Raw genomic sequence first — 25665 nt, 5'->3', positions numbered from 1 at the left:
GTGCCTGTAGTCTGCAGCACAGCTGCCTTGTACAGCTGTGCAGGTACTATTTGTCTCAGTCCAAATCCACTGACTCCACTTACAGAAACAGGGTGACCTTTATCAAACCAAGAGGTACAACTAACAAGAGATATAAGGATTAAACTGATCGGATATAAAATTACTAAAAAATACATAACCATTTGTCTGCAGAAGTTTAACAGAGCAAATGAATGACACTACTGCCCTAACTGAAAAGATTGCTGAGGCTGTAAACCATAAGTATTTCTGGGCACTGAGCAAATTGATTAGAGACCCTTCTTCCATGACCTCTACTTTTTTATTTTTCTCTCACTGAGAAAAAGCATGACTATTTCTTCACTCCTCCTCCTGCCTGGAGTTCTGTGTTCTCCATCTGGTTCAGTTTTTGTTCATCTATTTCATTAGACACTGAGGACACCACAAGCCTCCACTGTGAAGCAAATAATGAGGCTGGATGGAAAACCTGAAGCTTTAAACTCTCTCTTAGAACAAGAGCAGTGCTTCGGACAGAGCCCAGCAAAACGATCTGGACCACCCTCTTACCATCTAGCCAGTGCCTTCAGTTTTCCTAAAGAAGGGAAGTACTTCAGTTCCAGCTCTTTCATGCACACTGCAGAAGCTGCAGACAGCACTGGGACAGGTCTACATGGAGGGAAATTAAGCTACTGCTGGAATAGTAAATAGTACAAATCTTGGTTTACAAGTAAATATGTGTTCAATTAATCTTAATTAAAAAATGCTTATAGATAGATTGCATTTTCTATTCTATGGTCTGGCTTCACGTTTTATGCTACTACAAATACAATGTGTTGGTATTTCCAACTATTAGCCACTCCCCTCCCAACTACCTAACCTGCAAGCATTGTACAATACAGTAGTACCTACACAGACTATTACTAGTGTGCTAAGACAAAACATGAGGATATTTTTAAGCTAACTAGAGACAGTGAACTAAGTGAAGTGATCTTACTAGTCTTCGCTTAAACAATGGCAATATCCTTGCCTTGTTTGATATGAGCTGATTCCCATCATCCTAGGAATAAACTTTAATAATAAGGTACAAACAGCTTTCCCCCTCTTTTTTTTTCTAAACAGGGAATTTGACAAAGAAAGAAGACATAAATGCCAATCTTCAAACATTTCCTAGTACCCTTATAATCTTAAAAACATTAACGTGAAGAGAAAGAACTACTTTACAGGCCAATTAATAGGGCAATTACTTAAAAGTACGGAATACAATCTACTGAAGAAAGGAAGCATCATAATTCAAGAAAGATCTCCTAGTCCATGTTATACCTAAAGTATATTGATAATATGTTGTATAGATTAAATATACAGTAAACAGAAGTACACAACTCTTCAAAATTATTTTAAACCTAAAATTGTATTAGTTTTATCTGGTTATTGGAATCTTTATAATACAATGGCTTGTGCAAACTCAGATCTCTGGGACTGGCTGGCATGGCAACTGCCATTTAAGTTAACCAGTAAGTAACTTGAAGAGCAAAAGGCCTCACATTTTGCTAATTTAATTTTCCTATGCACATACTGAATTCCAATAATTGCAGAAAGCAGTGAAGGGAGGACAAATTAAATATCACAGCTAACTTGTCTAGGAAAGCCATGACCAGAATATTCAGTACTCTCACATGACATGGAACTTAACAGTCTGGATGTGCCAGAAGGATTTGCAGTGGGGGTATGTGAATCGCTGTGTTAAAACACAGAGATACCTATATTCTGTTCGGATGTCTGTGCACGCATCTCTGTGTGGACAGCTTTAGCATGTTAAAACAAAGAAAACAGTAACAAAGAAGCCTCTGTGCAGGCAGACAGGGAACAATCTGCCCCAAAGGAGCAGATGTGAAGAAAAAAACACTAATTAAACAATGCTGAATGAACACATTTCGTATAAAGAATCCTTAATTCATGGATGTTACTGGATGTTCAGGCACTTCAGTTTTTTGGATTAGCGGTGGTCCAGTGGAGAGCTCTGTCCCTCACCACAAGCTGAGGCAGCAGAAGTCAAACACCGTATTAGCATTCTTGTTGCAAGAAAAAGCAGTTAAAAACCACAACAAAACAACTTCCACAAGTGGCTCTAACATCAGTTTTGCGAGTTACTGCAACGGCTGACTGTCTTGCAACACCAGTCTGCACTAATCTCCCACCACCAATCACTCACTAGGATGTTTTACTCCTGTATTATTCAGAATTACTATTTTTAAGCTTTGACGAAGTTTATCATAGTTGCAGACATGCTTTTTGTGTAAAAAGGTTAGTTCCATTATTATCTTTAAGCCAATTTATAAACCAATTATAGTCCACTGACAGATGAGGTTTAAGAAAGCTAGACTGGAGGGTCCTTGGACTTTGACAGCTTGTACCAAAATGAGTCTGCACTCAGGAAAATCTGCTGATGATGTGTCTGCTCCATTCTTAATTCTTTGCCAAATGAGATACTGGGTAATAAGGTCACTGAACCAGCAACTGGCTCCCCAGGAAAGCTCAGTTACTAAGGCTCATTAGGCTGCAATTTGTTACCTGCCATGAAGCATGTGCTTGGGTGAGAGGCTGGGACAAAAAGCACCTTTTACAGCAACCAAAGCATTTGAAATCCCTTGAGATACAGTGAATGAACTACACAGCAATGCTCAGCCAGTGGGTATGTCCAATAATGAAATGTGAGATCACGAATTAAACAACATATAACTATGGACGCTATTAGTTTTTAGATACCCTGCAAACAGTGTAGCAGAGGTTTACAGATGTATGAGGTACTGTATTTTAAAATGGCAAACTTAATACACTAAATTTACGAAAAGTTTTTTTAAATTTACTCCCATCAACCTAAATATTATCTGATAGATACTGTGACAGAAAAGAAAAAGATAAAGTGAATATTCTTTTACTTCCTTGAAAATACTCCCTAATTATCTGTTTGCTAAACCACCAAATTTCAGATCAAACACCATGGTTTAGGGAATCAGAAACATTATATGCAGATCTTTGCAATAATCTGTGACCTTTTGGATCCCACTTTTGATAGCGAAGATTTTTGTTCCAAAAAGAGAAAAATAAATGCTTCTAGTGAAACCAGAAATCAAAAGCATCCCTAGCTTTTAATGAATATACTGTAATTTTTTAAACAGTAGAATTAAGATGAGTTATTATAACATATCACACTACAAACTGTTCCTCAGTCGCTGTTAACTCACTAGTGTTTCCATTCCAGTGATTATTTTCTGATGTTTTATTAGAAGCTATTTGAGAACACAAAGTAGAAACAGAATACAAAAGCAATTTAGAATTACTGTGTGTATTTAGCCACTTTGGTAGGAAAGTGCTCTGAAAAGGCCTAACAGGATTTTTTTTGGCCGCTACTTAGGGTACTTTGTGGTTGCAATGTGACAATGATTAAACCACAAATGATTTAGCAGGGTTTTTTTGTTGCTGTAGGGTGGGATTTTTCTGCCAGTACAGATGTCACAATCTTACTAAAAAAATTGAGTATGGCAAGGTTGTAGTAACTTCTCCCTAAACTGTGCTAAGGTTAAGTTACATTTAATTTCTGAGTGTCCACAGACAAGGGCAAAAGGCCCATTTGTCCCCTGGCAGTGCCACTGAAAAGCAGACATAACATGCAATCCTTGTCCAGCCAGCAACCCACTGGAACAGATTAAAATCTGCCAACACACAGAGACCATATCAGACGTAAAACAATGGGTCCCTAAAAATTCCAATCAAACCCAGTTTAAAAAATTAACCAAAACATCGTTTAAATACTAAAAACATAGGGGTTTTTCCCCTCTTCACTCAAGTGCTAAAGAAGAACTTGTGGTATTTTTGATTATCATGCTTCCTTGTAGCCCACTAGATGAAACACTCAGTCATAGTTCAGTTTTCAAACTTCATTTCTTGCAGCACAAGGTAAGACAACTTTACAACAGGGAGAGGAATCAGAAAGTGAGAAACCAAAATGCTGTACTAAACACTGACAATGTCTGAGCAACAGTGAAGCTGTTCAAAGGTTCATATAATGTGTAGGTAACTGTAAGCCTCACAGAGTCAGCATCAGATGGCTAAACGGATGTTTAATTTAGGGATGCAATTTTAGGCTGTATTTTACAGCAGCGACATAGCTGCAACTGGCTGTCATACGATGAGGACAGACTGTAAACTTTCCTGTCCTAAGAAGGTGACAGGAACTATACTGAATTTGCTGCTGTGTCACACCTGCAGATACCTGCAGTACTGACTACAGGGATTACTAGACATTAGCCTGTTCTGTGCCATGAGTGCCACTGCCACAGCTCCAAACAAGGACAGACTCCTTCAAAAATCATCCTTCAATTCCCAAAGAAGATGCACCTGCCTGACAGGGGTGAGAGTTCCCAAAGGGAAACAGAGAAGACTCCCTACCACCTCTGAAATTCAGACCCCTTTTTCAAAAGACTCAACACCATTATGTTATTCAGTTGCACACTGTAATACTTCTTTTGCATCAGTATGATGGAAGTTTTAAGTGGTAAACCCACCCTTCCCATTACAAACCCTGTACATGATCATCTATAACACATCAGAGGCAACATCAAGATAATAGTCTGTCATGCTGAAATCTTGAGAGAAGCAATTTGAATAGATGCAGACAGGGAGCAAGAGGAGGATTTTTTCTGTGTCTGGAAAGATGCAGCACTGGGATTGAGCAGTGCTGGCAGACACCACGTATCTTACTGCAAGTTCCTTCCAAACAGGTGTACATTGAAAAGGAAGAGGAAAAAGATGGGGGGAAGGAGGGAAGTGTGTGGAAGGAGTGATGGTGGCATGGAAACTTACCAATCTTTGAAGCTTAGAAAAGACTGTTTAGGTAAGATTGAGGGCAAAGAGTGTAATCTATGTCCAGCAGGTTCACACTCTAATAGCTACAGCTGATGCAGTGTCAAGATAGAAGGATTCACGAACCTTGTACTTCAACTCAAATTACAATGTATAATGAGTGCATTTCCTGAATATTTAACTGGTAGAAAATTAGTGCACATCAGAACAGATAAAAGCAACTTATTTCCCTCAAAGTCACTACTAAAATCAGAATTCTACAATGTTAAAATATTACAACCTGTAACAGTTAGGAAGAAAGAATTTAAAGAAACAAACAGCCTTAAATCAAAACCCATTCACTATAGAATGGCTAAAACCTGCAATCAATTTAGGCTCTAAGTCAGTGAAGACTTCTAAATGTATTTGCTTTGTACAAGCAGCATCTTTGAAGAACCACTGGAAGTAGTAGAAAAATCCATGCAAGGCATTCAGCCTTGCTGAAAAGCTGCAGGTTTGCCTTGAACTGCAGCAGTTCCTACAGACAGGGCTGCTCAGAGACACCCACACAGAAGGGATTTCAAGGCAGAAAGGCCCAACTGTTTTAAAGTCCCTGGTTTTGTACATTTGGAAATAACTCGGTGCTATTTTAGTCTTCGTAACATTGCAGTGGTCACTGTATGCATGGGTCAGCTCCTGCACATTAGTCACCAGCAGGGAAGAGCAGCTCCCAGAAGGTTTGCAGTCAGACTCGCAGGCTGAAATCCTGCATTTCAACAGATTGCTGCTCGCACAGAGGGACTGCAGGATCTGCTCAATCTGACAGAAAAAAATGCTTTTTTTTTTTTTCACCTCTTACCACAGGTTACTGCTATTCTGGGCAAGGATAAGTTATGTGTCCATCAACATAATCCTCCAGTAATCAATGATCCAATCCTCCAGTAATCAATGACACTTGTTATTAAATGAAATCTTGCAAGAATCAAGACTGCAACTTAACTGTCACTGTTGTCTGCACATTGTAAGCACTGTCTGTGCAAACTGCCTGTGCATCCTTTAGCTCCTTCAGCTTTCTCTTCTTAAGTGGTGGCTTATACTTTAACCATTTATACTGACACAAACAGAATTAACTTACCAAGGAAAGCTATACAGCCTTTTCTGCGTCATTCTCAGAGAGTTAGTACCCAAAGGGAAACTTATTTACGAACATCAACGCTGGCAAGAAAAATACAGCCAACTCCACTCCATAGAGAAGAGAGAGAGCAGACTATCAATAGCTTTTTTAAACATACATTGACAAGATTTATTTTCCAATCTATCTGTAACATAATAACACATTCTTAACTGCAAGGGTGGGAAAAATTATACTTCAGTGTCATTCAGCAGGATTTGTGGATATCAAGTACTGGTTACAGCATGCCATGAAAGCATTTGGTCTTCAGACGAATTGGTATAAAATCTTCAACTCCTGTCATTAATGCTTTATTTCTAAGAAGAATTGTTTCGCTTTAGATATTACAGCTCATTAATAATGATCGGCAGCATTCTGCCTAAAATATGACAATCTGAATGGATGAAATATGACAATAATTCATATAGGCATTTTGAAATTATATAAACTATAAAACAGATTGTGCTCCCACACCCCTTCCTGTTGTGCTATTGTCAAAAGGCCCAGTTTATAGTCAAATTTCTTTTTAAAAAGCCACCAAAATTAGCTACTGTTTTTATACAGCACAACAGCAATCTTGACCCCATGGTATTCTACTAAGTACAACTCTGGACTACATAAAACTTTAACAACTTGCGTGAGAAAAACACCCATTGCATATGAATGAGAACCTTGTACTTAACTTGTAAGGAATAAATATTAATAAGTTACAATTATGTTATTTAGGTCCAATAGATTTTAATCCTAGATGAATACAGTGACAATTAGTCTATAGCTGTATTCAAAATAGAAGCAAACAAGAATCAAAAATTTAAAGAAGTTAAAGAGCTGTCATGAACAAAAAGAAGTAATTTGTGAAGCTGCAAATTTTGAATTTGCATGTGTTCCCAAGCACAACTGTGTTCAACTTAGTAACAGAAGTAACTGCTGGTAATATCATCTGCTATGTTAAATACCCTAGCTGTTAGTTTCCAGTTAAACAGTTCTTTGATTATTCGGGTTATTCTAATCCCTGGTCTTAATACTCTCCTACCTGAGCTAAATTCTCCACTGTTCTTTTATTGTTAGAGACATGCTATTAGAACATAGAGCAGGGAATCAGACTGCCACTCTGAATTCAAATTACAGCATTTTATATTGTGTAAAATAGGTTATTTATGAAACCGGTACACTGAACCTACCTCCACCTAACAGCCTCACTGAAAGAATCATGACTCAATATTTAGATATCAAAATGTTTTCAGGAGTACACACCACCCAAAGCTTACATCCTGCTGTACAAATATACAGACCATTCAACTGCTGAAGTCCCAGGGCTTGTATCTACCTCCGTGAGCTTTACTACTTGAATCCTTTAGCAGTAGATGAACACGGAGGAGACAAAACACTGCAAAATAAAGTGTCTGTTTTGGTTTGTCCTTCTAATTGACAACATTCCTTGAAAGGATGTACACAGGGAAACTAGTGAAGCTAGGCTCCTCCATTGCAGAGTGGTTAGGAAGCTACACCAATGAAAGAAAACTGAAGAAATCAGAAGAAAGGACAAAAAGCAGGCACAGGCTTTTACATGGCAGCTCAACACTTGTGCAGTTACAGCTGGCTGGAAGACAGAGCTCAAGCCCAGGTGGGATTAACTTTGCTTAGCTTCCTACATCTACAAACACACACAGCTGCCTTTGGTCCTCTGCCACCATGGGGAAACAAGAAAGACGAGTGGCCAACTCTAGGTGTGACTACAGCAGTAATTTAAATACTAACATGCTGAGTCTGGTTTAAGGTTGTATATGGCAGATGACACACCATCAAGTTGTCACGTTTCATTCTAGTGAACTCCAATGGCCCTCTTCTCCAGCTCCTTAAAGGAAAGCCTCAGAGTTAGACCAACAGAAGGTTCTAATGCCTTTCTCTGAATCATTCTGCACCTCACACAGTTTGGCCCTGAATCTGCTGAATCTGAGAAAGAAATGATGGAGTGGAAGTGTTATGGCTAACTTGAGAGAATCAACTTCAGACACCTATTCTCAGCTGCAAATCACAAGACTCACCTTAGTAAGACAGCTGGAGCAGAGACAGAGGAGGCACCATCAGCTACAGAGAACATTTCTTAATCCAAGCCTGACAGCTACTGGCCCTTGCTCACTGGCTGTTTGCTTCAAACCTCTCACCTTGGCCTCTTTACCTCAAAAGATCCCAGTCTTTGTGAACTACTTACTTCTTTGCATTCATTCAGCACCTGCATCAAAATGGTTCCAATTCCTGGCAGGCTTTAAGGATTAGGTGATTTCTATGTGATTAATAAAATGATGTTTCATTTGCTTGATATTTGCATTTACTTCTTTGACTGAAATGCTTTTGACTGTACTAGATTTTCACATGTTTTGAAGTGTACTTGACTGTACTTTCTTGCTTAAAGATTATATGGCAATCTCGGCATCAATGAAATTTGCAATGGCTGATCTTTGTTCCTAGAAGAAAGGATTTAAGAGCTTAAAAACCCCATGCCTTTATGTGAAACTTGAGTTCTGGGAAAGCTATAAACAGGCTTCCAGCCACAGTATGGAAAAACCTTCCATCTTCCATTATCAGAGATAGTCCTGGGATGGAGATTTCCTTCAAGGTGTTCCTCAACAGCATGTATCAGGGAAGCAAATCCTGGAAGCCAGAGGCAACACAATGCTCACTCTCTTGGACAGTAAAATGCAGGACTTGAGGATATGCATACACCCCTGAGCACGAGCTCCAACTTGACAAATTTCAGGTAGAAATCCTACAGGCAGACGCTATAATGCCAGTGTCCTGAGGAGGAAAGCTTTCACACTGCACATAAACCGACTTGGTGAACAACAACTTCTGTGCATATTTGGAACCATTTTTTATTTTTCATTTTTTATTGAAACAAACAAACATCAATCAGCGAATATTCCCAGCTGCATAGCTAATGTCTGAATGCAATTTCAGTTCAATGGGGACTTTGGATATACAAGCTTTTTAAATCATATAAATGTAGAGATAGGGAATTGAGTGGCTGCCAACCTTGCCTTACTCAACTGTTCCCTGGGAGCAGTTTGCTAGACAAAGAAATCTTTAAAAAAAAAAAAAACTCTGGAATTTAGGACAATAGAACTGACTGATTGAGGTGTTTTAATTCTTTCTTTCTCTCCCCCCAGATACTAATGTGTATAACTGAAGAGACTGAGAAAAGCATTTTGTATTCCTTTTTTTAAACATACATGAGTTTTGCACTAGTAGTAGAAAGGCTAAACACAACAAGCTCTCTTCCTTCGCCTTCTGCTGCAACTTCCCATTACTCCGCAGAGAAGACAGGAAGGAACGTTCAGAAGTTCCAGTGTGCAATCCCAAAGTGATGAAAATGGAAAGTATGTGATTGCTCCAATATTTAGCTCATTAATCTTAACGACTGTTTATGATCTAGTGCATTAATCCAAAATAGCTTTAATTGCAAAGTTTGAAGATAAGCATACTTCCTTTTAATTTCTTCTCAAAATAATAGTAGATTTAATATATTTGAGAAATTTCAATGTTTCGATAAATAGAAACTGTATATAGAAACTTTCTGTGTGTAGAAACCGTACTGTCCTCATCAACTAGGAACTGGATTTATGGAACTCTAATTAGTATTCTCTAAATGCTCAAGATAATAATCCAAAGAGTAAATATCAGAAATCATCTGAGAGGATGGACATGGTATAAACACACAGTCATTTGCTTAAGACTAGAAAAGACGCAACTCCGCAGTAACTTTCAAAACACTATTCAACTTGTATGTATCAATGCTTTACTCGACAGTAAAACATCCATATGAACAAAGTGATACTCAAAGCCAGGTTAAGTATGAATGCGCTTTATACACAGGAAGTGAAGCACATTGCTGTCTGTTGGTTTGCAAAGTACCACCTGTCCTGTTAAGAGATAGAGGTCTGCACTAAGGCACTGACTGTCATCAACATCTCTTCTTACATCACTTGATACTTTCTTTTGCATGTTTCAGAATATTTTAAGTGTCATGGAGTGATTTGGGTTAGGAAGGACACCAGGAGGCCATCTGGTCCAAACCCTGTCTCAGAGTAGGCTTACCTTCACAGCTAGACCATCCTTCTTCAACAAGTTGTTTTCCAGAAGTTTCAGAAACAGACTTTCCGCAAAATCAATTATTTTACATATTTCTTCAAACAGATTTGTATTGATGACAAAGAGAAAACAACGCTGGTCTCCCATTTGTAATTTACAACAAACAATGGTTAATAAAGCTATTACATTGACACTGGATCTAACTCACATGACCGGTATAAAGAATGGAGTGAGACAGGATTTGTGAACAATGCACATGTGCCTTTTTAAGTTCTTCAGATCTTTCCACTATCAACAGGCATGCCAAACTTGCTCACAGAAGTGTCTAATCTACCCCTGCAGTTCAGGCTTTCAACTGCTATCATGACAGCTGTCCATTGGAGGTAGTACAGGCATTAGAGCTGGGCCCTGATACCTGCCATTAACCATTACACTATATAGCCTTATACCTACTCATGCTGTGCTATACAGTGCTTTTTTTTCCACCACAGTTTGCTTTTTTAAGCCTGGGCAATTACATGGGTGGAGGAGAACTACACTAAAAGCAGTATTTTTATGGTTACAGCATCAGGACTCCAGAGTTAGGCAATACCAACTGACACTGTCTGTGCAAACTTTGCTTGGACCCTTGGTGCTGACGTGTTATTCTCCAGTCCCTTAGTTACATGACCATCCACTCCTTTGGATGGGGTGGCAGTAGCAGCACACCCTTTCTGATGATGCTGCCTTTTTCAGTCCTTTACTTTTTAACACTTTTTTGAAATTTTCAATGAGACTTACCAGAGAAGTAGACCCAGTGCTATGTTTTGTAATGTAGGCAGCTGGCTAAAAGACAGAAAACCTGATGCAAGCAAAACCCCAACACCCATGCATGCATTACTACAGAAAGGAGGAGAACCTCTGAATTACCTCAGCCCAGTGGAAAAGCTTCCATCAGACCAAGTAAAGCTTCCTACCAAACACAAGATGCAAATCCAAAGGAAGCCCCAAGTGTATTTAGTTCTAGGGCTACTTATTTCCAGAAGAGTAACTCCAAGGCAAGCACAGCTCCTGCTAGGCCACTGAAGATATCTGTTCCTTACGTAACTCATCTTCCAAAAGGAAGAAAAACAAGAGACTTCACAAGAAAGCAAGCATGGCAAATGCACCTGAATGTTGTGGCTGAAATTAGCAAGCATTCTTGCCTCAAACTCCGACTCCCAGCAGAATTCCAGGCAACTTGCTTCAATTTTTAATTTTTATATATTTTACATTTGTCTATTAATAATTTCCTTTCATTTTACTGATCTCTGGCTTGACAATCTGGAACCTGATTTGCAGAAAAGCTAGGCACTCACAGGTGCAACAGAGGTCAAAACAGCTGGGGTCTGAGCAAGAGCGATGCTCAACTGCCTTAAAAAAAACACCAAAACCAACCTCCGGACTGACAAATTTCAGTTTTGGAATCCAAAATGAGTCAATAGCTTTTATACTAGCGTCTCCAGCCCATCTGCCACTGCTTGCAGAAGGGGAACTTCTGCAGACTTCCACATCTGTAACAGGAAGTGCAAGCCAACTTACTGCTGCCAGGTACCTGCATACTGTTATGATGAGCACTAAGAAAAACTGGTGAGGATGTTAATAATTCTGGATTCAGATCAGGTTTTGAACAGTAGGCAATAAACAGCACTGGGCCACACATGGAACAAAAGGTTAAACTAAACTACTGAATAGCTGCTCATTAGCTCAGCTCTTTCTGCCATATGCATCGCACGAAGATAGCAGAGAAAGAAACAATGGATGTACCTACAAGAAGATTTTAATTCCAGTCATTCTTGGAGGTGAAACCTCTTGGCTGTCCCCACTGACTGCGTTTTGGTTTCTACAATGCAGTTTTGAAGTGCATGAGCTGAATTCTTCAGATGAAAGTAAACTAGGAGACATGCTCCAGGATTGCATCTAATTTTCTCCCACCAATTTAGTAAATCTAATGAGATCACGAAACAATGCATAAGTGAGACAAATTAGGACACTACTGAAATACCCTAAGTCTGTGTCGTGGTTTATACTTGGCTTTGCAATTTCACTTTTTTTTTCAGTTCTTTTTATGTAGAATATCTATGTAAAGACAAATTGTTTCTTGTATTGCTATTCTGAGTAAGAAGCAGATGATTCCTCAGCCACAAAAGTGAATGGAAGTGTCACTATTCTGCACATTTGCCCCTGTATTTAGTTTTGTGAAGGCGTAAATTTAATGCAAATGGACTTAATGCATTAAGAATATTCCTCTAAGTAGAAACGTAGCACTCCTCTCTGACATCTTGGATCCCAAGCTTGACTTTGTAGGAAAGAGACAATTATCCCACTGCCACACAAGCATGCCTTTTTGACTCTTTCACTTCAGTGACAAGCTTCAGTGATGAGATCCATTTTCAGCAGTTTCAAAACTGCTGCTTATGCAAGACTGAGTATGTCTTTCTCCCCTTTAATTTTAAACAGATTTGGTTTGTGGCAGCAGTTGTGACAACTGCATTGAATTTGGGCTACAATCAAATAGATAGTGTTTCTTAGCTTTCAGAATACATTATTTGGCTTGCAGAAAGCATTCTGTTCTTTCAGCTGGGAGGTAGGGAAACCCATGTATGTGATTTGAGCTGTTTGCATGTTTGGACCATGCACAGGATGTAGTCAAATGAACGCTCTGCTACAATAAAATACAATGTTATTGAGTATTTTTTAAATTATAACAACTGTTTGCATACAGAAGTATAAACAAAATGTATCAGGCAGAGGTCTATTATCTCTCCAAAAGTAACTTGACTTGGGAGTCAATTAGGTTCATATGAGAGCCAAACAGAAAAAAGAAATGCAAATCTCTGAACTATACAAAACTATAAATGATGTTTAAGGTTGCTAGCAAATGTGTGTCCTTCCATAAGCACAATTATGTAACCCAGTATTTGGCTATTAACTCTCTCTAAAATACTGGCTCCCTATCTTGTCATAAGAAAGACTCTGGAAATTATTAACCTCTTGAAGACAACAACTACATATCCCCTGTGACCCTGTGCCACAAGGCCTAATTACAGCCCCAGCTCTGCAGCTGGGGAGAAATACCATTTCCTACAGTTGCTGACACTGCTGCATACACTCTTTCTGTGCAGCCTGTGCCATGAATGGATACTGTCATGTGAGCCAGTCACTTGACTGCCTTTGATCTTAAGAAGCCAGAAATGGAGACAAACAAAAAATAGCAAAATGAGCAAGGGTTCTGTAATTCAGACAATCTGACTAAAACATAATGGGGCTGGGGTTTACATTTAGTGCCTACAAACCCACTAGCTTTTCTGCCTCCTTCTTCAGAGACCTAAAGTATTAACTGTCTGTCTGTCAGGGAGAGAAGAGACACTTGAGAGCTGAATTCACATCATCCCTTCCTGCTCTCCTCTGTGACTGTCCCCGGCTCCCCAAGGAGCAGAACCTTTTGCTTTAGTCAATGAGTTAACAAATTGGGTTTGTTCAATGAGAGGAAGGCAGCTGCTGCCTCTCCCACAGAAACAGCTTTCTCTGGGCAGCAGTAACAATACATTCAGCTTGCATCCACCCCATTGAGGGGCTCTGGGGTTTCTCAGTGGCTTGAGAAGTATGTGACACAAACCATGCTATAAAGGTCAGTGTTTCTATTTCTTCTTTTCTACAGCGGAGTATTAGCCTTCCAGGAGATACAATGCCCCTTTCAACCAGTACATGACATGGCAGTTTCTCTGTCTCAGTGTTCAATTAAAATAGCTAGCCAAAATATTTTAAAGGAATTCAGTGGAAGGTATAAAGCAGATATCTTTCTTCAACGGGATTTATGAAAGCATTTACCAGAAATGTCTTACCTCCCATGTTCCCTTTAGTAAGAAAAGGTGTGTAATTGGAAACTCAGTAACTATTTAATATCCAATTTTTAAAATAATTTAAAGTTGTATATAAAAGAGGAACTCTCTATAATTCAACTTATTATTTCAGTTTTAATTGTCTATAGAACATTTTAAATTAATTTGAGACAGTCAATGTTTTTCTGACAACTACCTATTTTAAGTGTTACATGCCAATTTCAGTACTAGAGTCTTTGGCCTTTAGAGTCTTTTCGAGAGATCATCAGAGGAAAATATAGCAATATTGTCAGATTTTTTGCATCAGTGGCAGATGGACTGCTGCAGAAGAACTAGTGTACCAGCCATATGCACCTAAAGAGCAGACTTTTCCATGTGATGAAAAATCTTGCACATTGAAGGTGTCTACCCAGATCTGTAATTCAACAGAGTGTGAAAGGTCTAGGTTGCATTTCAGTACACAGAAATACCAAGTGAACCAAACCAATGAACCAACCCACAAAACATGTGTTTAACCTGTTTTCTGTAGCCAGAAAATTCATGATTACTAGTCTTATAAACAGCATAAATACATTTGCACCATTTTTCTAAACAGGCAAGACAACTAAAGCACAGTGGGAACAAAAGTTCAGTCCCATCTTCTGCCAGACATTCAGAATGAATTCTCTGTGAATCTCAAATTCCCAAGGCTAGCAAAGGATCCTTACAACTGCTTTTCAGAAACACTTAGCTCAGTATGTCCTTATTTTCTGACACTGTAAATAAAGTGTTAAGTAAACTGAGGAATTCTCTGCACCATCCTCAGTACAGCATCATATTAGCTCTCAAGTTCTGAAGACAGTCTGCAACTTATTAGCATGAAATATTGCCAAAAAAATTACATAGAATTAAAGGTGGCACTGAAACATAAAGCAAACTATGAAGAAGAAAGGAACAAGATTCTTCAGGGGAGAAACAGCAGATGATGGAGAATGCACAGTTATTAAAATGGCAAGATACCTAGTCTCATTTTGCAGATAAGCCTCAATTGTTATTGCTCCCTTCGAAACTGTTCAAACAAACAGTGCTTCTGCCAGCTTCTGTAATAGGAAAATTACGCATGTTCTGACTGGCAATCCAGAAAACCTGTGCTAATGTGGTAAATTTAAAGGATAAGTGTGCTTTGTGCATTAACTGCATTTTTCTCAAAGCTATTCTATTAGTAATACTGAGAAATGCTCAAGTACCTCCACCAGTGAAATACTCAAAATCACAGCAGCAGTTAGCTCAAAAAGCATTTGTTGGCTGCCCTGAAAGCAGAATCGGAGAAAAGTAAGATTTTCACCAAGCCAGGCAGTTATTTCAACTATGAAAATGTAACTTGATGAATTAGGTTGCCTGCAATTTAACAGACTACAGTGAAGTACCCAATAGTCAGTGCTTTCCAGAGCTTTTTAAGGCTAATTGAGTATCCTCCTCAAAGGACACACATTCCATCCTCTTTTTCAACAGAAGATTTCTGTTGAGCTTACATGTAAAATACAGAAAATGGCTGAAACAAACTGAAGCATGACACACATGTTCACTCAGACTCTGCCTTCAGTCTTTGGCAAAAGCTTCCTGCAAACACACACCTGTGTAACTGTCACCACTAGTTTAAAGAAATTAAAAAAAAAAAAAAGGCAGAATATTAAGATATCTTATTAAAAATTGTTTATGTGGGATTTTTTTTAAAGTGTTTTATGGAAAATGTTGGGTGTTCTATTTCTATCCTCCATTAGCAGCTCTTTAAACATGTAAATTAATTTTGTCATCTTGTTCCTTTCCAGCACTTTCTAAAATCCAACCATAATTGTCTCAACAGCTTGAATGCTTCTGTCAAACTTGTCAATTCCTGCTGACATGTACTGATCTTTTACCTGGCTTGACTGCTTTCATTACAGCCCGTGATGACTTCAGCACCGCCTCATAGATAGCCCTCTGGTCAGGAGTGAACTTTCCATTCGCAGGGAAGGTGCAGGTGATGTCAGAGCCATAGCAGTAATACTCTCCTCCCATATCAAACAGGCTGAAAAGGAAACAGAGGTGGGGGGGAAGAAACGAAAATTTAATGCCAGAGAAGAGTAGAATAGAAGATATTTCTCTTGTTGTGCACTTAAAAGCCACCTGCATTTTGGGAATTGTCCACCACTTGAATGCTGTTCTTAAGTAAAATAAGAAAACAGTCCCTTGAAATCTGCCAGCAGAAGAGTATCTGCATTACATATGGCTTAAGTGGACACCCTTATGAGATGTGCTGGTCCTGGATGAAAACACTTGAGAGAATGCACAAAGGAAGATGAGAAGTACATGAGGAATCCCTGCTCTTCAGTTCCAGTTTCTAGGGCCTCTTCTCAGAAGAAAACACACATTCTTTTTTAATTTCCTGAGAAATGCTAGCACCACATAGAGGGTCTGACCTCAAAACTTAACAGAAAAATGTTAATTAAACTATGGTCTTTTGTATCTAAGTGTCAAAACACATCTGATGGTTTAAATTAAAACATCCCCAGTAAAGGTTGACTGCCACTACTCACAGTATAATCTTCCCTTTAAGACAAACTTGCCGAACAGGGATTAAAGAAACAAGGATTATGGGACAATCCAACCAGAAAAGAACATTTAATACAGTTTCCTGCATCAGAAGTAGAAGAAAAAAGAATAAAATTAACTGATTTCTTTTATGGGGACAAAAAAACCTGGTTTACCCCTTGAGAAGTTTATTTATTCTACACACAAATCAATGATTCACCACTGACTGCTCAGCTGCGAAAAATCAATCTTCAAGAACAGCAAATGGGTCTCTACACCCTTGTGAGAACCCAGTCACTGCAGGCATCTGCAGTACTATGCTTCTTGAGACTACCTGATAAGGCACTGCACTGATTTCATCAGGATCAAAAATCAGAAAATAACCAAGTAACCATTTGGATCAAACAACAGTTTGATCCAATAGTTGGATCCAATAGTTGATCCAATAGTTCATCATATATTTGATTACAGGTAGGCATGTATTGTAAGACTTCACTCTTGACACACAGTATTTGTGTGGCCTCCTGATTTCTTTGGTAACGAATGAGAGTTGAAATCTGCTAATTTAAGTCTTCTTCCAGTCACCTCAAACAACTGTATGAGATTCTTGTCATCACAAGAAATATAATTTTCCTTTACTGTGTTTGAAAACCTTGGAGTCTTCCTCCTCTTGCTTCTGCTTCACAGCAGGCTCAGTCAGACAACACAAGAAGAAGGAAGGACACTCCACAGGGGCACCCTCTCTCTGCCACTGAGTCCTAATTACAGCAATAATTAGGAAAACCATGCAGCGTAGCTCTGTCACCAACCAGCACACATGACTAAGTAAAGATAAGCATAAGCTACCATAAAAAGTGCTGCAGCACTCGGCTGTAAATGTTCACCACTTCCAAAATAACTGCCCATGCAAGCAATGGACAATAAGTAAACAAAAGCAATCATGATAAAGTGAAGTAATATTCCAGCAGGGTCAGGGCTTTTCTTGCTGTGCAGCATACCCAGACACATATCGATGAAATTTACTCTGAGAAATTTTAAAATCCACCCTACAATTTCCTTCAAGAATGAATCTTCACACTGAGAGCAAGCCCTGCTGAAGTCACCACCAGCCTCCCCAAACTGGGCAAGGTTCACCTACAGAGAGACTTGCAGGACTGGAACTTCAGGAACAAACCCCACAGTTTACAGATGCGGAACTGCACATGGCTTAAAGCTACAGGAGCAAACTCCTCAAAAGAATGCCACAGAGAGAACTGCAAAGCTATGTATGGACACACAGAGCTAGACAGAACACTATATACATTCATGAAAATATGAAATTTGGTGTGTTAAAGCCAGAAAGTTGCTAATTGAAAAAAGGTATACAATAGACAACGTCAGGCCCGGAGGGTAAGAACCCCCCCCAGGATTCGACACAAACACAGCAACCGTAAGCCAGCCTAGCCAAACCTCAAAATCAGAAACCCCATCAACACTGCTTAAGTTTTGATTTTATAGTTAGATTCACTGCTAAAAATAACTAATGATACACAAAGAAAATCTAAGGACACAGAAAACTAGTTGCAGCAACTAAGAATCACATAAGAAGCTGCTACATTCTCTAATGTGCCAAGAAGACACAGATTTCAGACTAATTACAAATCTTTCAACCTATCCCAGACTGAATCCTTTCAAAATCACAAATCAAAATCCATGTTGCTTTGTGGGATTCGCAGCACCTTTGTGGCCTAACTCTGTTACATTTACAAGTCTTAAGTGTCAGCTCAGTATGGTGACAGTAAAGCTGTGATCAAGAACTTCCAAACTCCCTGTCCATATCTTCTGGAAGTTGCTACACTTTCTGTATTTTACCTGAAGAATAGTTATTCTGAATTTACCACAGGCAAAGCTATGTTTTAACCTTACAATTACCAACATTTTCTCAAACTCATTCATCACTTGGTGGTTGTTAAATAGTTTTTTGAGTTACTGGAACACTGAGTAATGGAAAAAGAATATCACAAAGCTGACGGTACACCAAAACAAGTCTCACAAACTAGGAAGCACCATTTGTTCAGGTTTCTTGGCTTCCAGACAAGAGAAGACATGAGGGAAGATGATCGAATTCCACCTTGGAGCACAATGCATCATCCAGCCTGTGTGCTTCAGTGAATAAGCATCCAAGCCAAACTGTACATTTGGGAGATATTTTGGCTTGTATTGGGAATTCTCTTCCATTTAACTTCAGTTGGGAACATATCCATTAATTAAAATGTTGCCCAAGACATGGACATAGCCCAAATATTGTGGTTATCCTGAGGAAATAATGGGAGGCTGAGAAGATCCTAGTTTCATATCTTTGCTTGCCAGGCAAAATAAGTGTTGAAGCACATTTAAGTCAAATAAAATTCATGTGAGCTACTATCTTCTCCAGCTGACAAACTCAAAAAAGTTTCTAAAAGCAGGTTCCTTAAATCCTGGTTCCTTAAAAAAAAATACATTTATTTTACCCTGAAATTATATAGTAACTGCTAGTGAACTGCTAGTAAAAGAGATATAAATGTATTTCAGTATGTTCTCAATTGCGTGGACTAAATTACCTCCCTGATAATGAAGTCTTACAAAGGGTCCTGCAACGAAACAACTACTTAATGTTATTTGTATTGTGATCAAATGTAGCAGCAATCTAAACAAATAAAATACACAAATGAAAATAGGCCTTACAGGCATCTTGATCTATGGCTTACCTTTTTAGAACTGTCTCATCTAGAGGAGTATATTGAATAATATAACAAAGTATCTCCAAACTCCATTGTATTTACCCTTTAAAGTGCTATACATCTAACAGACTGTGTATGTTGGCTATTACAAAATTTAACTGTGAACTTAGTTTTCTGTTGAATGAAGAAAAATTTCATTCCAGAAGGTCCCTTTTCCCACTCCTTTTTCAGCAAGGATGTAACTGTTAATTGCTGATTTCAATGAATGCAGGGATATGTCTGAGGTTTTCAGGTTTCTGAGGCATCTTGAAGGGTAAGGTGGCTGCAGAAGGCGTGTTGCTGGTAAGTGAGAGGCGTGTGGTTGTATGTCAAAGTTCTCACTAATTTAGGGTGAAGCTGATGAAGGCTTTTACTGCACAGCTCAATCTCTTCTAAGACTTTCAGACAGAGAAGCCAATCTTGCTTTGCATTACTTTGTTGGGAGCAAAGGCAGCAAACACCTACCTGGCTCCTTTTCAGGGTGAAAAGCGCATGATGTAAAAAGCAGATTTAACAGTCAGAAGACCTGAACACTCTCTAAAAATTCTATATTACTGTTTCAATTTGTTTTCTAGAATAAGTGAGAAGCTATACCAAGTAAAAGATGCATAGCAAAAATATTCCAAAATCCTTCTTGGAAGCATGGGCATAGCTCTCCTAAGGAAGGTCACAGTTCTGTGCATATATATAATCTTTCCTCCTGAACATATTGCAAAATACTGTAAACATTATTAACTAAAACTGAACAATGCGAAGTATGAGAAAAATCAGATAACCTGTCAGTTGCTCTGCTGAGAGGATGACTCACATGTATCATTAATACATTAGCCAACAGTATCAAAAAAAGTTGCATTCTGCATCTGTCTTAGAAGTCCCCTTCAAAAATTACTAAAAGCATTTCATTCTTTTCATGTGGAAAAAGTCTGACACCACAACTTAAAATAATTTTGTATATAAACTGGCATCAAGTTGAAAAGAAGCAGAAACACATGTCACATGCCACAGCCTTGCAGAAAGCATCAGCTGGACATGCCCTTATTACAGGAGCTTCTAGGCCTTTCTACATCCGACCAAAGAGGGTTTCTGATCCCTGTGCAGGAACTGAGGAGGGGAGTCTGAAGAAAATATTTCAAGTCCTGTTGATTTTCATAGAAGCATAGGATCACAGACTGGTTAAGGTTGGAAGGGACCTTAAAGCTCATCCAGTTTCAATTTCCCTGCCATGGGCAGGGGCATTTGAACAGGTTGCTCCAAGCCCTGTCCAACCTGGCCTTGAACACTGCCAGTGATGGGGCAGCCACAGCTTCTTTTGGCAACCTGTGCCAGTGCCTCATCAACCTCACAGGGAAGAACTTCTTCCTAATACCTAATCTAAACCTCCACTCTACCAGCATAGATCCATTCCCCTTGTCCTATAATTTTAAAGTGAATTCAGGCTTCTAAGTTGGTACTGTGATACGCTACATGACATGATGTGCAAAAGCTCTTTTCCCTTCCTGAGCCTCTGAAAGAATACAGTTGAGTAAGATGTCACTTTTTTACTTTCACAGAACATTGGTACCACAAAATACAAATTTATAGTCACATTTTTGGTTTTCAAGCCAAAATAGTATGCATTTTGATATTGATTTTAGCTTTCTTAACCTCTAACTGTGAAGCATCATAACATACTTAGTATAACACTGTAGATTTGAAAACTGTGGACTACAAAAAGCTATGTTCTTTTCTTCATAAATTCACTGTATACCATTTTTAAAAAATAAAGCATCATCTTCCTCTAAGCATGTTTTACTTTTATAGGCTTGCTGACACTTTTATTGTCAAATAATTTGAAACTGCCAGGCAATGAAGCAAATTATGGCCAATATCACAATGGGAAGCAATGCTTTATTTGGGATATCTGAGCGATGTGTATGAATGCTTATGATCCAGTCACGAACCCAACACAAAGACAAGCTCTTGCAGGCATTTCTCAGGAAACCTGCAGCTACTCCCACAAGCTCACACGTAAAGCTGTCACCTTCCCGCTCTATGTATCTGCTCAGACTGTATACTCAGAACTGGATTGCCTCACAGTAAAACCCAATTATTCTTCTGCAGTTGTTGACGCCACAAAGCGACAACTGAGATGAAATCCAGCTGGATTTCTTCCTGGTGCCGCACACTGTGGTACAGGGTTGCACTGGGTGTCACCCACCTGTCACCCATGTCCTCCCCAGCTCCTGTTCTCAGGACAAAATCTTTCCTTCCCCAGAGTGGGTCTGCAAGACTAGCATTTAGGAAACTGACATCACTATATCTTATCATGCCCTCCCTGTACCTCAGGTTAAAGGTGAACAGGTATGAATACTGATGCACTTAGAAATGTTTATTGAGGTTTTAGGGTTTTGAGCCATTATTAACCAAGCAGCCACACAGATGAACTGGTGTCAGTCCAGTTCTAGGACAGCAGGGATAAAGGTACACCCAACCTCTTACAGCAATCAAGTAACCTCCAGCTTGAGATTTATTCTGTGTGATCTCACCATTCTCTGCTCTGAGTTCACAGAGAGTGCTCTGAGCTTTATACTTCATGCAGCAATAAAATCTTTAAGTATTCAACCTCTAACAAAATCTGACCATTTGCTTTGTTAAACACATCTAAGGCAATTTCAAGGTTAAGGGAACTACGTATCAGCATTTCTGTGAGATACATAGTTGGAAATATGCCAAATGATTTGGAAATACGGTGGTTTAACAGCAGACCACAAGAATCAATTATAGTAAAGGATATCACAAATAAGAAAATGGAGAGTGAAGTGACACACACTTTTTCATCCACTTGCATCCTAACTAGCCAAGAGCTATCAATTAGAAAAGCAACACTAAGCAAGATAACATTGCAAACCCCAACAGAGAAGTGGAATATTTTAGTGTAAAGTCCTACTATCCTCAGTTTTTTTTAAGAGATATCCTGCTGTAACCAGCTTCCATCTGATATGGTACACACAGAGCTTGTGCTGGCTCTGTCTTGAAGACAATTTTGGCTTGCTGATTTAAGGTCAGCTTTCTGTTGTCAGCACCCCTGTCGTCAACGAGTAAACTTTGGAAAACAGTAGAGAATATTTTTTATATAGGAAATAGAGTTCTGGATATTCACAAGAAAACAGTAAGTTTTTGTTTAAGCCTTATGTTCAAAAGAAGATCCTGTAGCCCACACAGGTAATGCAATCACAGACACACAAAATGGCTGTATGACTATTCTTCATCCAGCTGCAATTCACAAAACTGTGTAGCCCCATCTTTTTTGTGCTTGTCCTCATCCATGTCTTTTCGTTGTGTCTAAACTTCTCCACACTTTCCCATCCTTGCTCCTCTGTACCCCCTGTCTCACTTACGGCTTTCCCAGACTATTATAGATAATGGCAAGCTTGTCTCAACTTCGTCTCACAGAAGATGATAAGATACACCATCCTGCTTTGCTCAGATAGGATGATGGTGGGAAAAAAAACAAAAACAACCCATCAAGTATCTGTCTTTATATAATTCTGATGGAGAGAGGACTGCATGTGCCTGTACCTCTACAATGCCTACTACAGGGATTTAAGTGGCTGCAAGAACAATATACAAAAGTTTGAGCTGGCTGGATTTGAAAAAAAAAAAAAAAAAAGAGAGAGAAAGCAAACAAACAAAAAACCCCAAAACTCCTGTTCTCCAGGTGTTCGTGCCCTGCACTGCTCAGGGTTTTTCTCACTGCAACAGACACAGAGGCACTGCCTCCAGCAGCAGAGCAGCAGCGGGATGCAGAGGTGAGCAGCAGCAGAAGGTATGCCCAGCCATCCCCACGGAGATGTCCCTCTGTTCTGCTGCTCCATCCTCACTGCCCAGAAAAAATGCCTTCCTCAACCAACAACAGCATGTGGGAGTGTCCTCTCTCACAAGGATTTGAGCCAAGCAGAAGACCTTAAGACGCACTCATCTCACAGGATATGAAATCTCAGCCTCACTGAATTCACCAAATGAGCTGCATGTAAGAGCTGGTTCGATAAACACCCACATATTCTAGTAAGATTTTATGTGCTATTTTCACACATAGGTTACGGAGTCCCTTGCTTACAGTATTTACCTCTTGAAGAAATCTAAGACAACAGCCTGAAGCTTCTGCACTAAGTAAACCAACTTCCATGATCAAGCATAACCCCTCTTCTCCCTTCATGCAGTTTGTATTAATGCCTTATTAAAAATGTTAGGTTTGCCCGAGCAGAGCCAAAAAACCTTTTGATTGGCTTGTTCACAGTGAAATTTACCCCAAACACCATCTCCCAGTGTTTCTGCTAAGCAGAAGGACGTCTCTAATACAGAAGTGCTGCATACAAATAAAGAATTGGGAACACCAAGCCAGTATTGCTGGGTTAGCAAAAGGAGACAGCAGCATGAATGCTTCACAAGATGCAGAAGGTAAAGTGCCAGCACTGGCTATGTAACATCTCTGCTAGTCCCATGCAGGCAATACACCAGAGATCAGGAGTAGTCTCACGTAAAATTCTGACAGAAGGGTTACCTGTTTGACCTGTCTTTTTGCTGAACGGGTGATTTTTTCCCGGCTTTATTATCCTAATTATTATCCATTTTTAATAGACATTTTTAACAAGCAACAGTAGTCTCTTTAGCAGAGACAATTCTTTGCTGAAAAGTCAATGTAAGAGAGATGGTGGCAAACCCCAAGTTTTGGCGAGTTTCCATTCATTAGGAACCTTCCCATTGGAAAGGAGGTATCTGGGGCATTCACAGCTCCAGATGACTTGCTCAAACAAGGAGTGAGGATGTCAGAGCTGCAGGGAAGAGAAGGGAGTGTGCTAAGAAAAACCTGTATTGGCAGCTGAGGACTTCCCAATCAAACTGAGGGCAGCAAACCTCATTAGCTTCTCACCAGCATGGGAGATAGCAGCGCAGAGCAACGGCAACACAGCTACATTTTCAAGCTACTAAAATTTTGCAGTTAACCAAAATACTCAATTTCTAGATGTCTACTGAGAAGTGAACTGCAGGAGTTTGATACTTCTAATGTGGGCCACCATTCCTAGGTGCTAACATTTGGACTTGAGAGCTTTAGCTTTCAGCAGCTTTTTTTGGATACTCTGCCCTGTGTTTTCCAGCCTGGACAAACAACCAGATATCACAGGAGTAGGTTAAGTGTCAGACCTTACTTATTGATTTTTACTGTAAACACTGTCAAGTTTTATTATGTGCGTATGTGTGCACACACACACACACACATCTATGTAAAATAACCCACAATTTTTTCCATGATAAAATCTGGGCTAGTGTCCAATGGTACAGGTTCATTCAGGTTTTTTAAATATCCTATAGTTCCTGGGGTTGTTCAAGCAACCTCCAAATTATCAGTTCTCAAATGAAATCCACTGGACAGGGTTTCAGAGTACTCTACAGAAGATGACAACTGAATGCAAAAAGCCAGACAAGACAGCTGTTAGCTTTTCCATGGGCAGGTCCAAATGTTCAAGCTAAGTGCACAGTAATAAAGGCAGCGACCAACATTTCAGAAAAGAAGGCTGCCCATTCCTTTGTCAAGCATGCTATTTTGCCGGTAAGAACATCTTTTTTTTTTTTCTATTCAGAAGAAACACCTACTCTTCATGGCGGCACCTCAGGCTGAAATTACAGTGCTTCAATGTACAACTGAAATCAGAAATATTCTTGCCTTAAAGACCTAAATTGGCTCAGCCTAGATGTGGAACAGTATTACACTAGAAGGACTCCTCCTGAGGCCCCCACTTTGCAAGACTGTGCCTCCAACATTAACAAGTGGTTTTCTGAAGAGACACAAGAGAAGACCCAACGGGAACTGGGAATTACATCTGGTTCAGGGGGGATACACAAAGAGTGTGTTGTAAACTCACCGTACCTTCCCTATGCACCATACAGTGGTTTAAAAGCCAAGCAGACTCCCCCTGAAATTTTATTTTGACCTATACAGTTGAGTTCCTCACACCAAGAGCAAGGAGGAAGATTTTGCTACTGAAATCCAAGATATACAACATACATCAAGAGTACTTCTATCATACTTCATGTGTATCTATGTTAACACAGACTACCATAAAAAGTGGATTACACTGAATGGCATAAATTAGCAGTATCAAACCAACAGCCATTAAAAAAGCACCAGGTTTTTACCGTGCTTGTTTTCTTTAGAGATGAACCACCCTAGTCAAATCAGTCCAACAGCAGCTAAAGCAACTTTACATTCTTATTAATTTTTTAGACTACACTGGGAATGCTAGGCTGAAACTAAGGCAGATAAAACTCATTTACAGGTGACAAATAAAAAGACATTTCACATATGCTATAGAAGGCATAAAATTGGGAGGCAGATCATAACACAGCACTTAAAGGAAAGCTAAAATTTGTTACAGCAAACACA

The 25665-nt window shown here is 39.3% G+C and overlaps 1 protein-coding gene across 1 annotated transcript in view; it reads right to left on the bottom strand.

Annotated features, from left to right (window-relative positions):
• PEPD (peptidase D) overlaps positions 1 to 25665 on the bottom strand; it is a 150876-nt gene that overhangs the window by 25311 nt on the left and 99900 nt on the right. The window contains exon 12 of the mRNA XM_065661257.1: positions 15855 to 16003. Within this exon, the coding sequence (XP_065517329.1) occupies positions 15855 to 16003 (149 nt within the window). The remainder of the gene's footprint in view (positions 1 to 15854; positions 16004 to 25665) is intronic.

Source organism: Lathamus discolor, chromosome Z (assembly GCF_037157495.1).
Source record: "Lathamus discolor isolate bLatDis1 chromosome Z, bLatDis1.hap1, whole genome shotgun sequence".
In the NCBI taxonomy this organism is placed as follows: Eukaryota; Metazoa; Chordata; class Aves; order Psittaciformes; family Psittacidae; genus Lathamus; species Lathamus discolor.
This window is presented reverse-complemented; position numbering and strand designations above follow the sequence as displayed.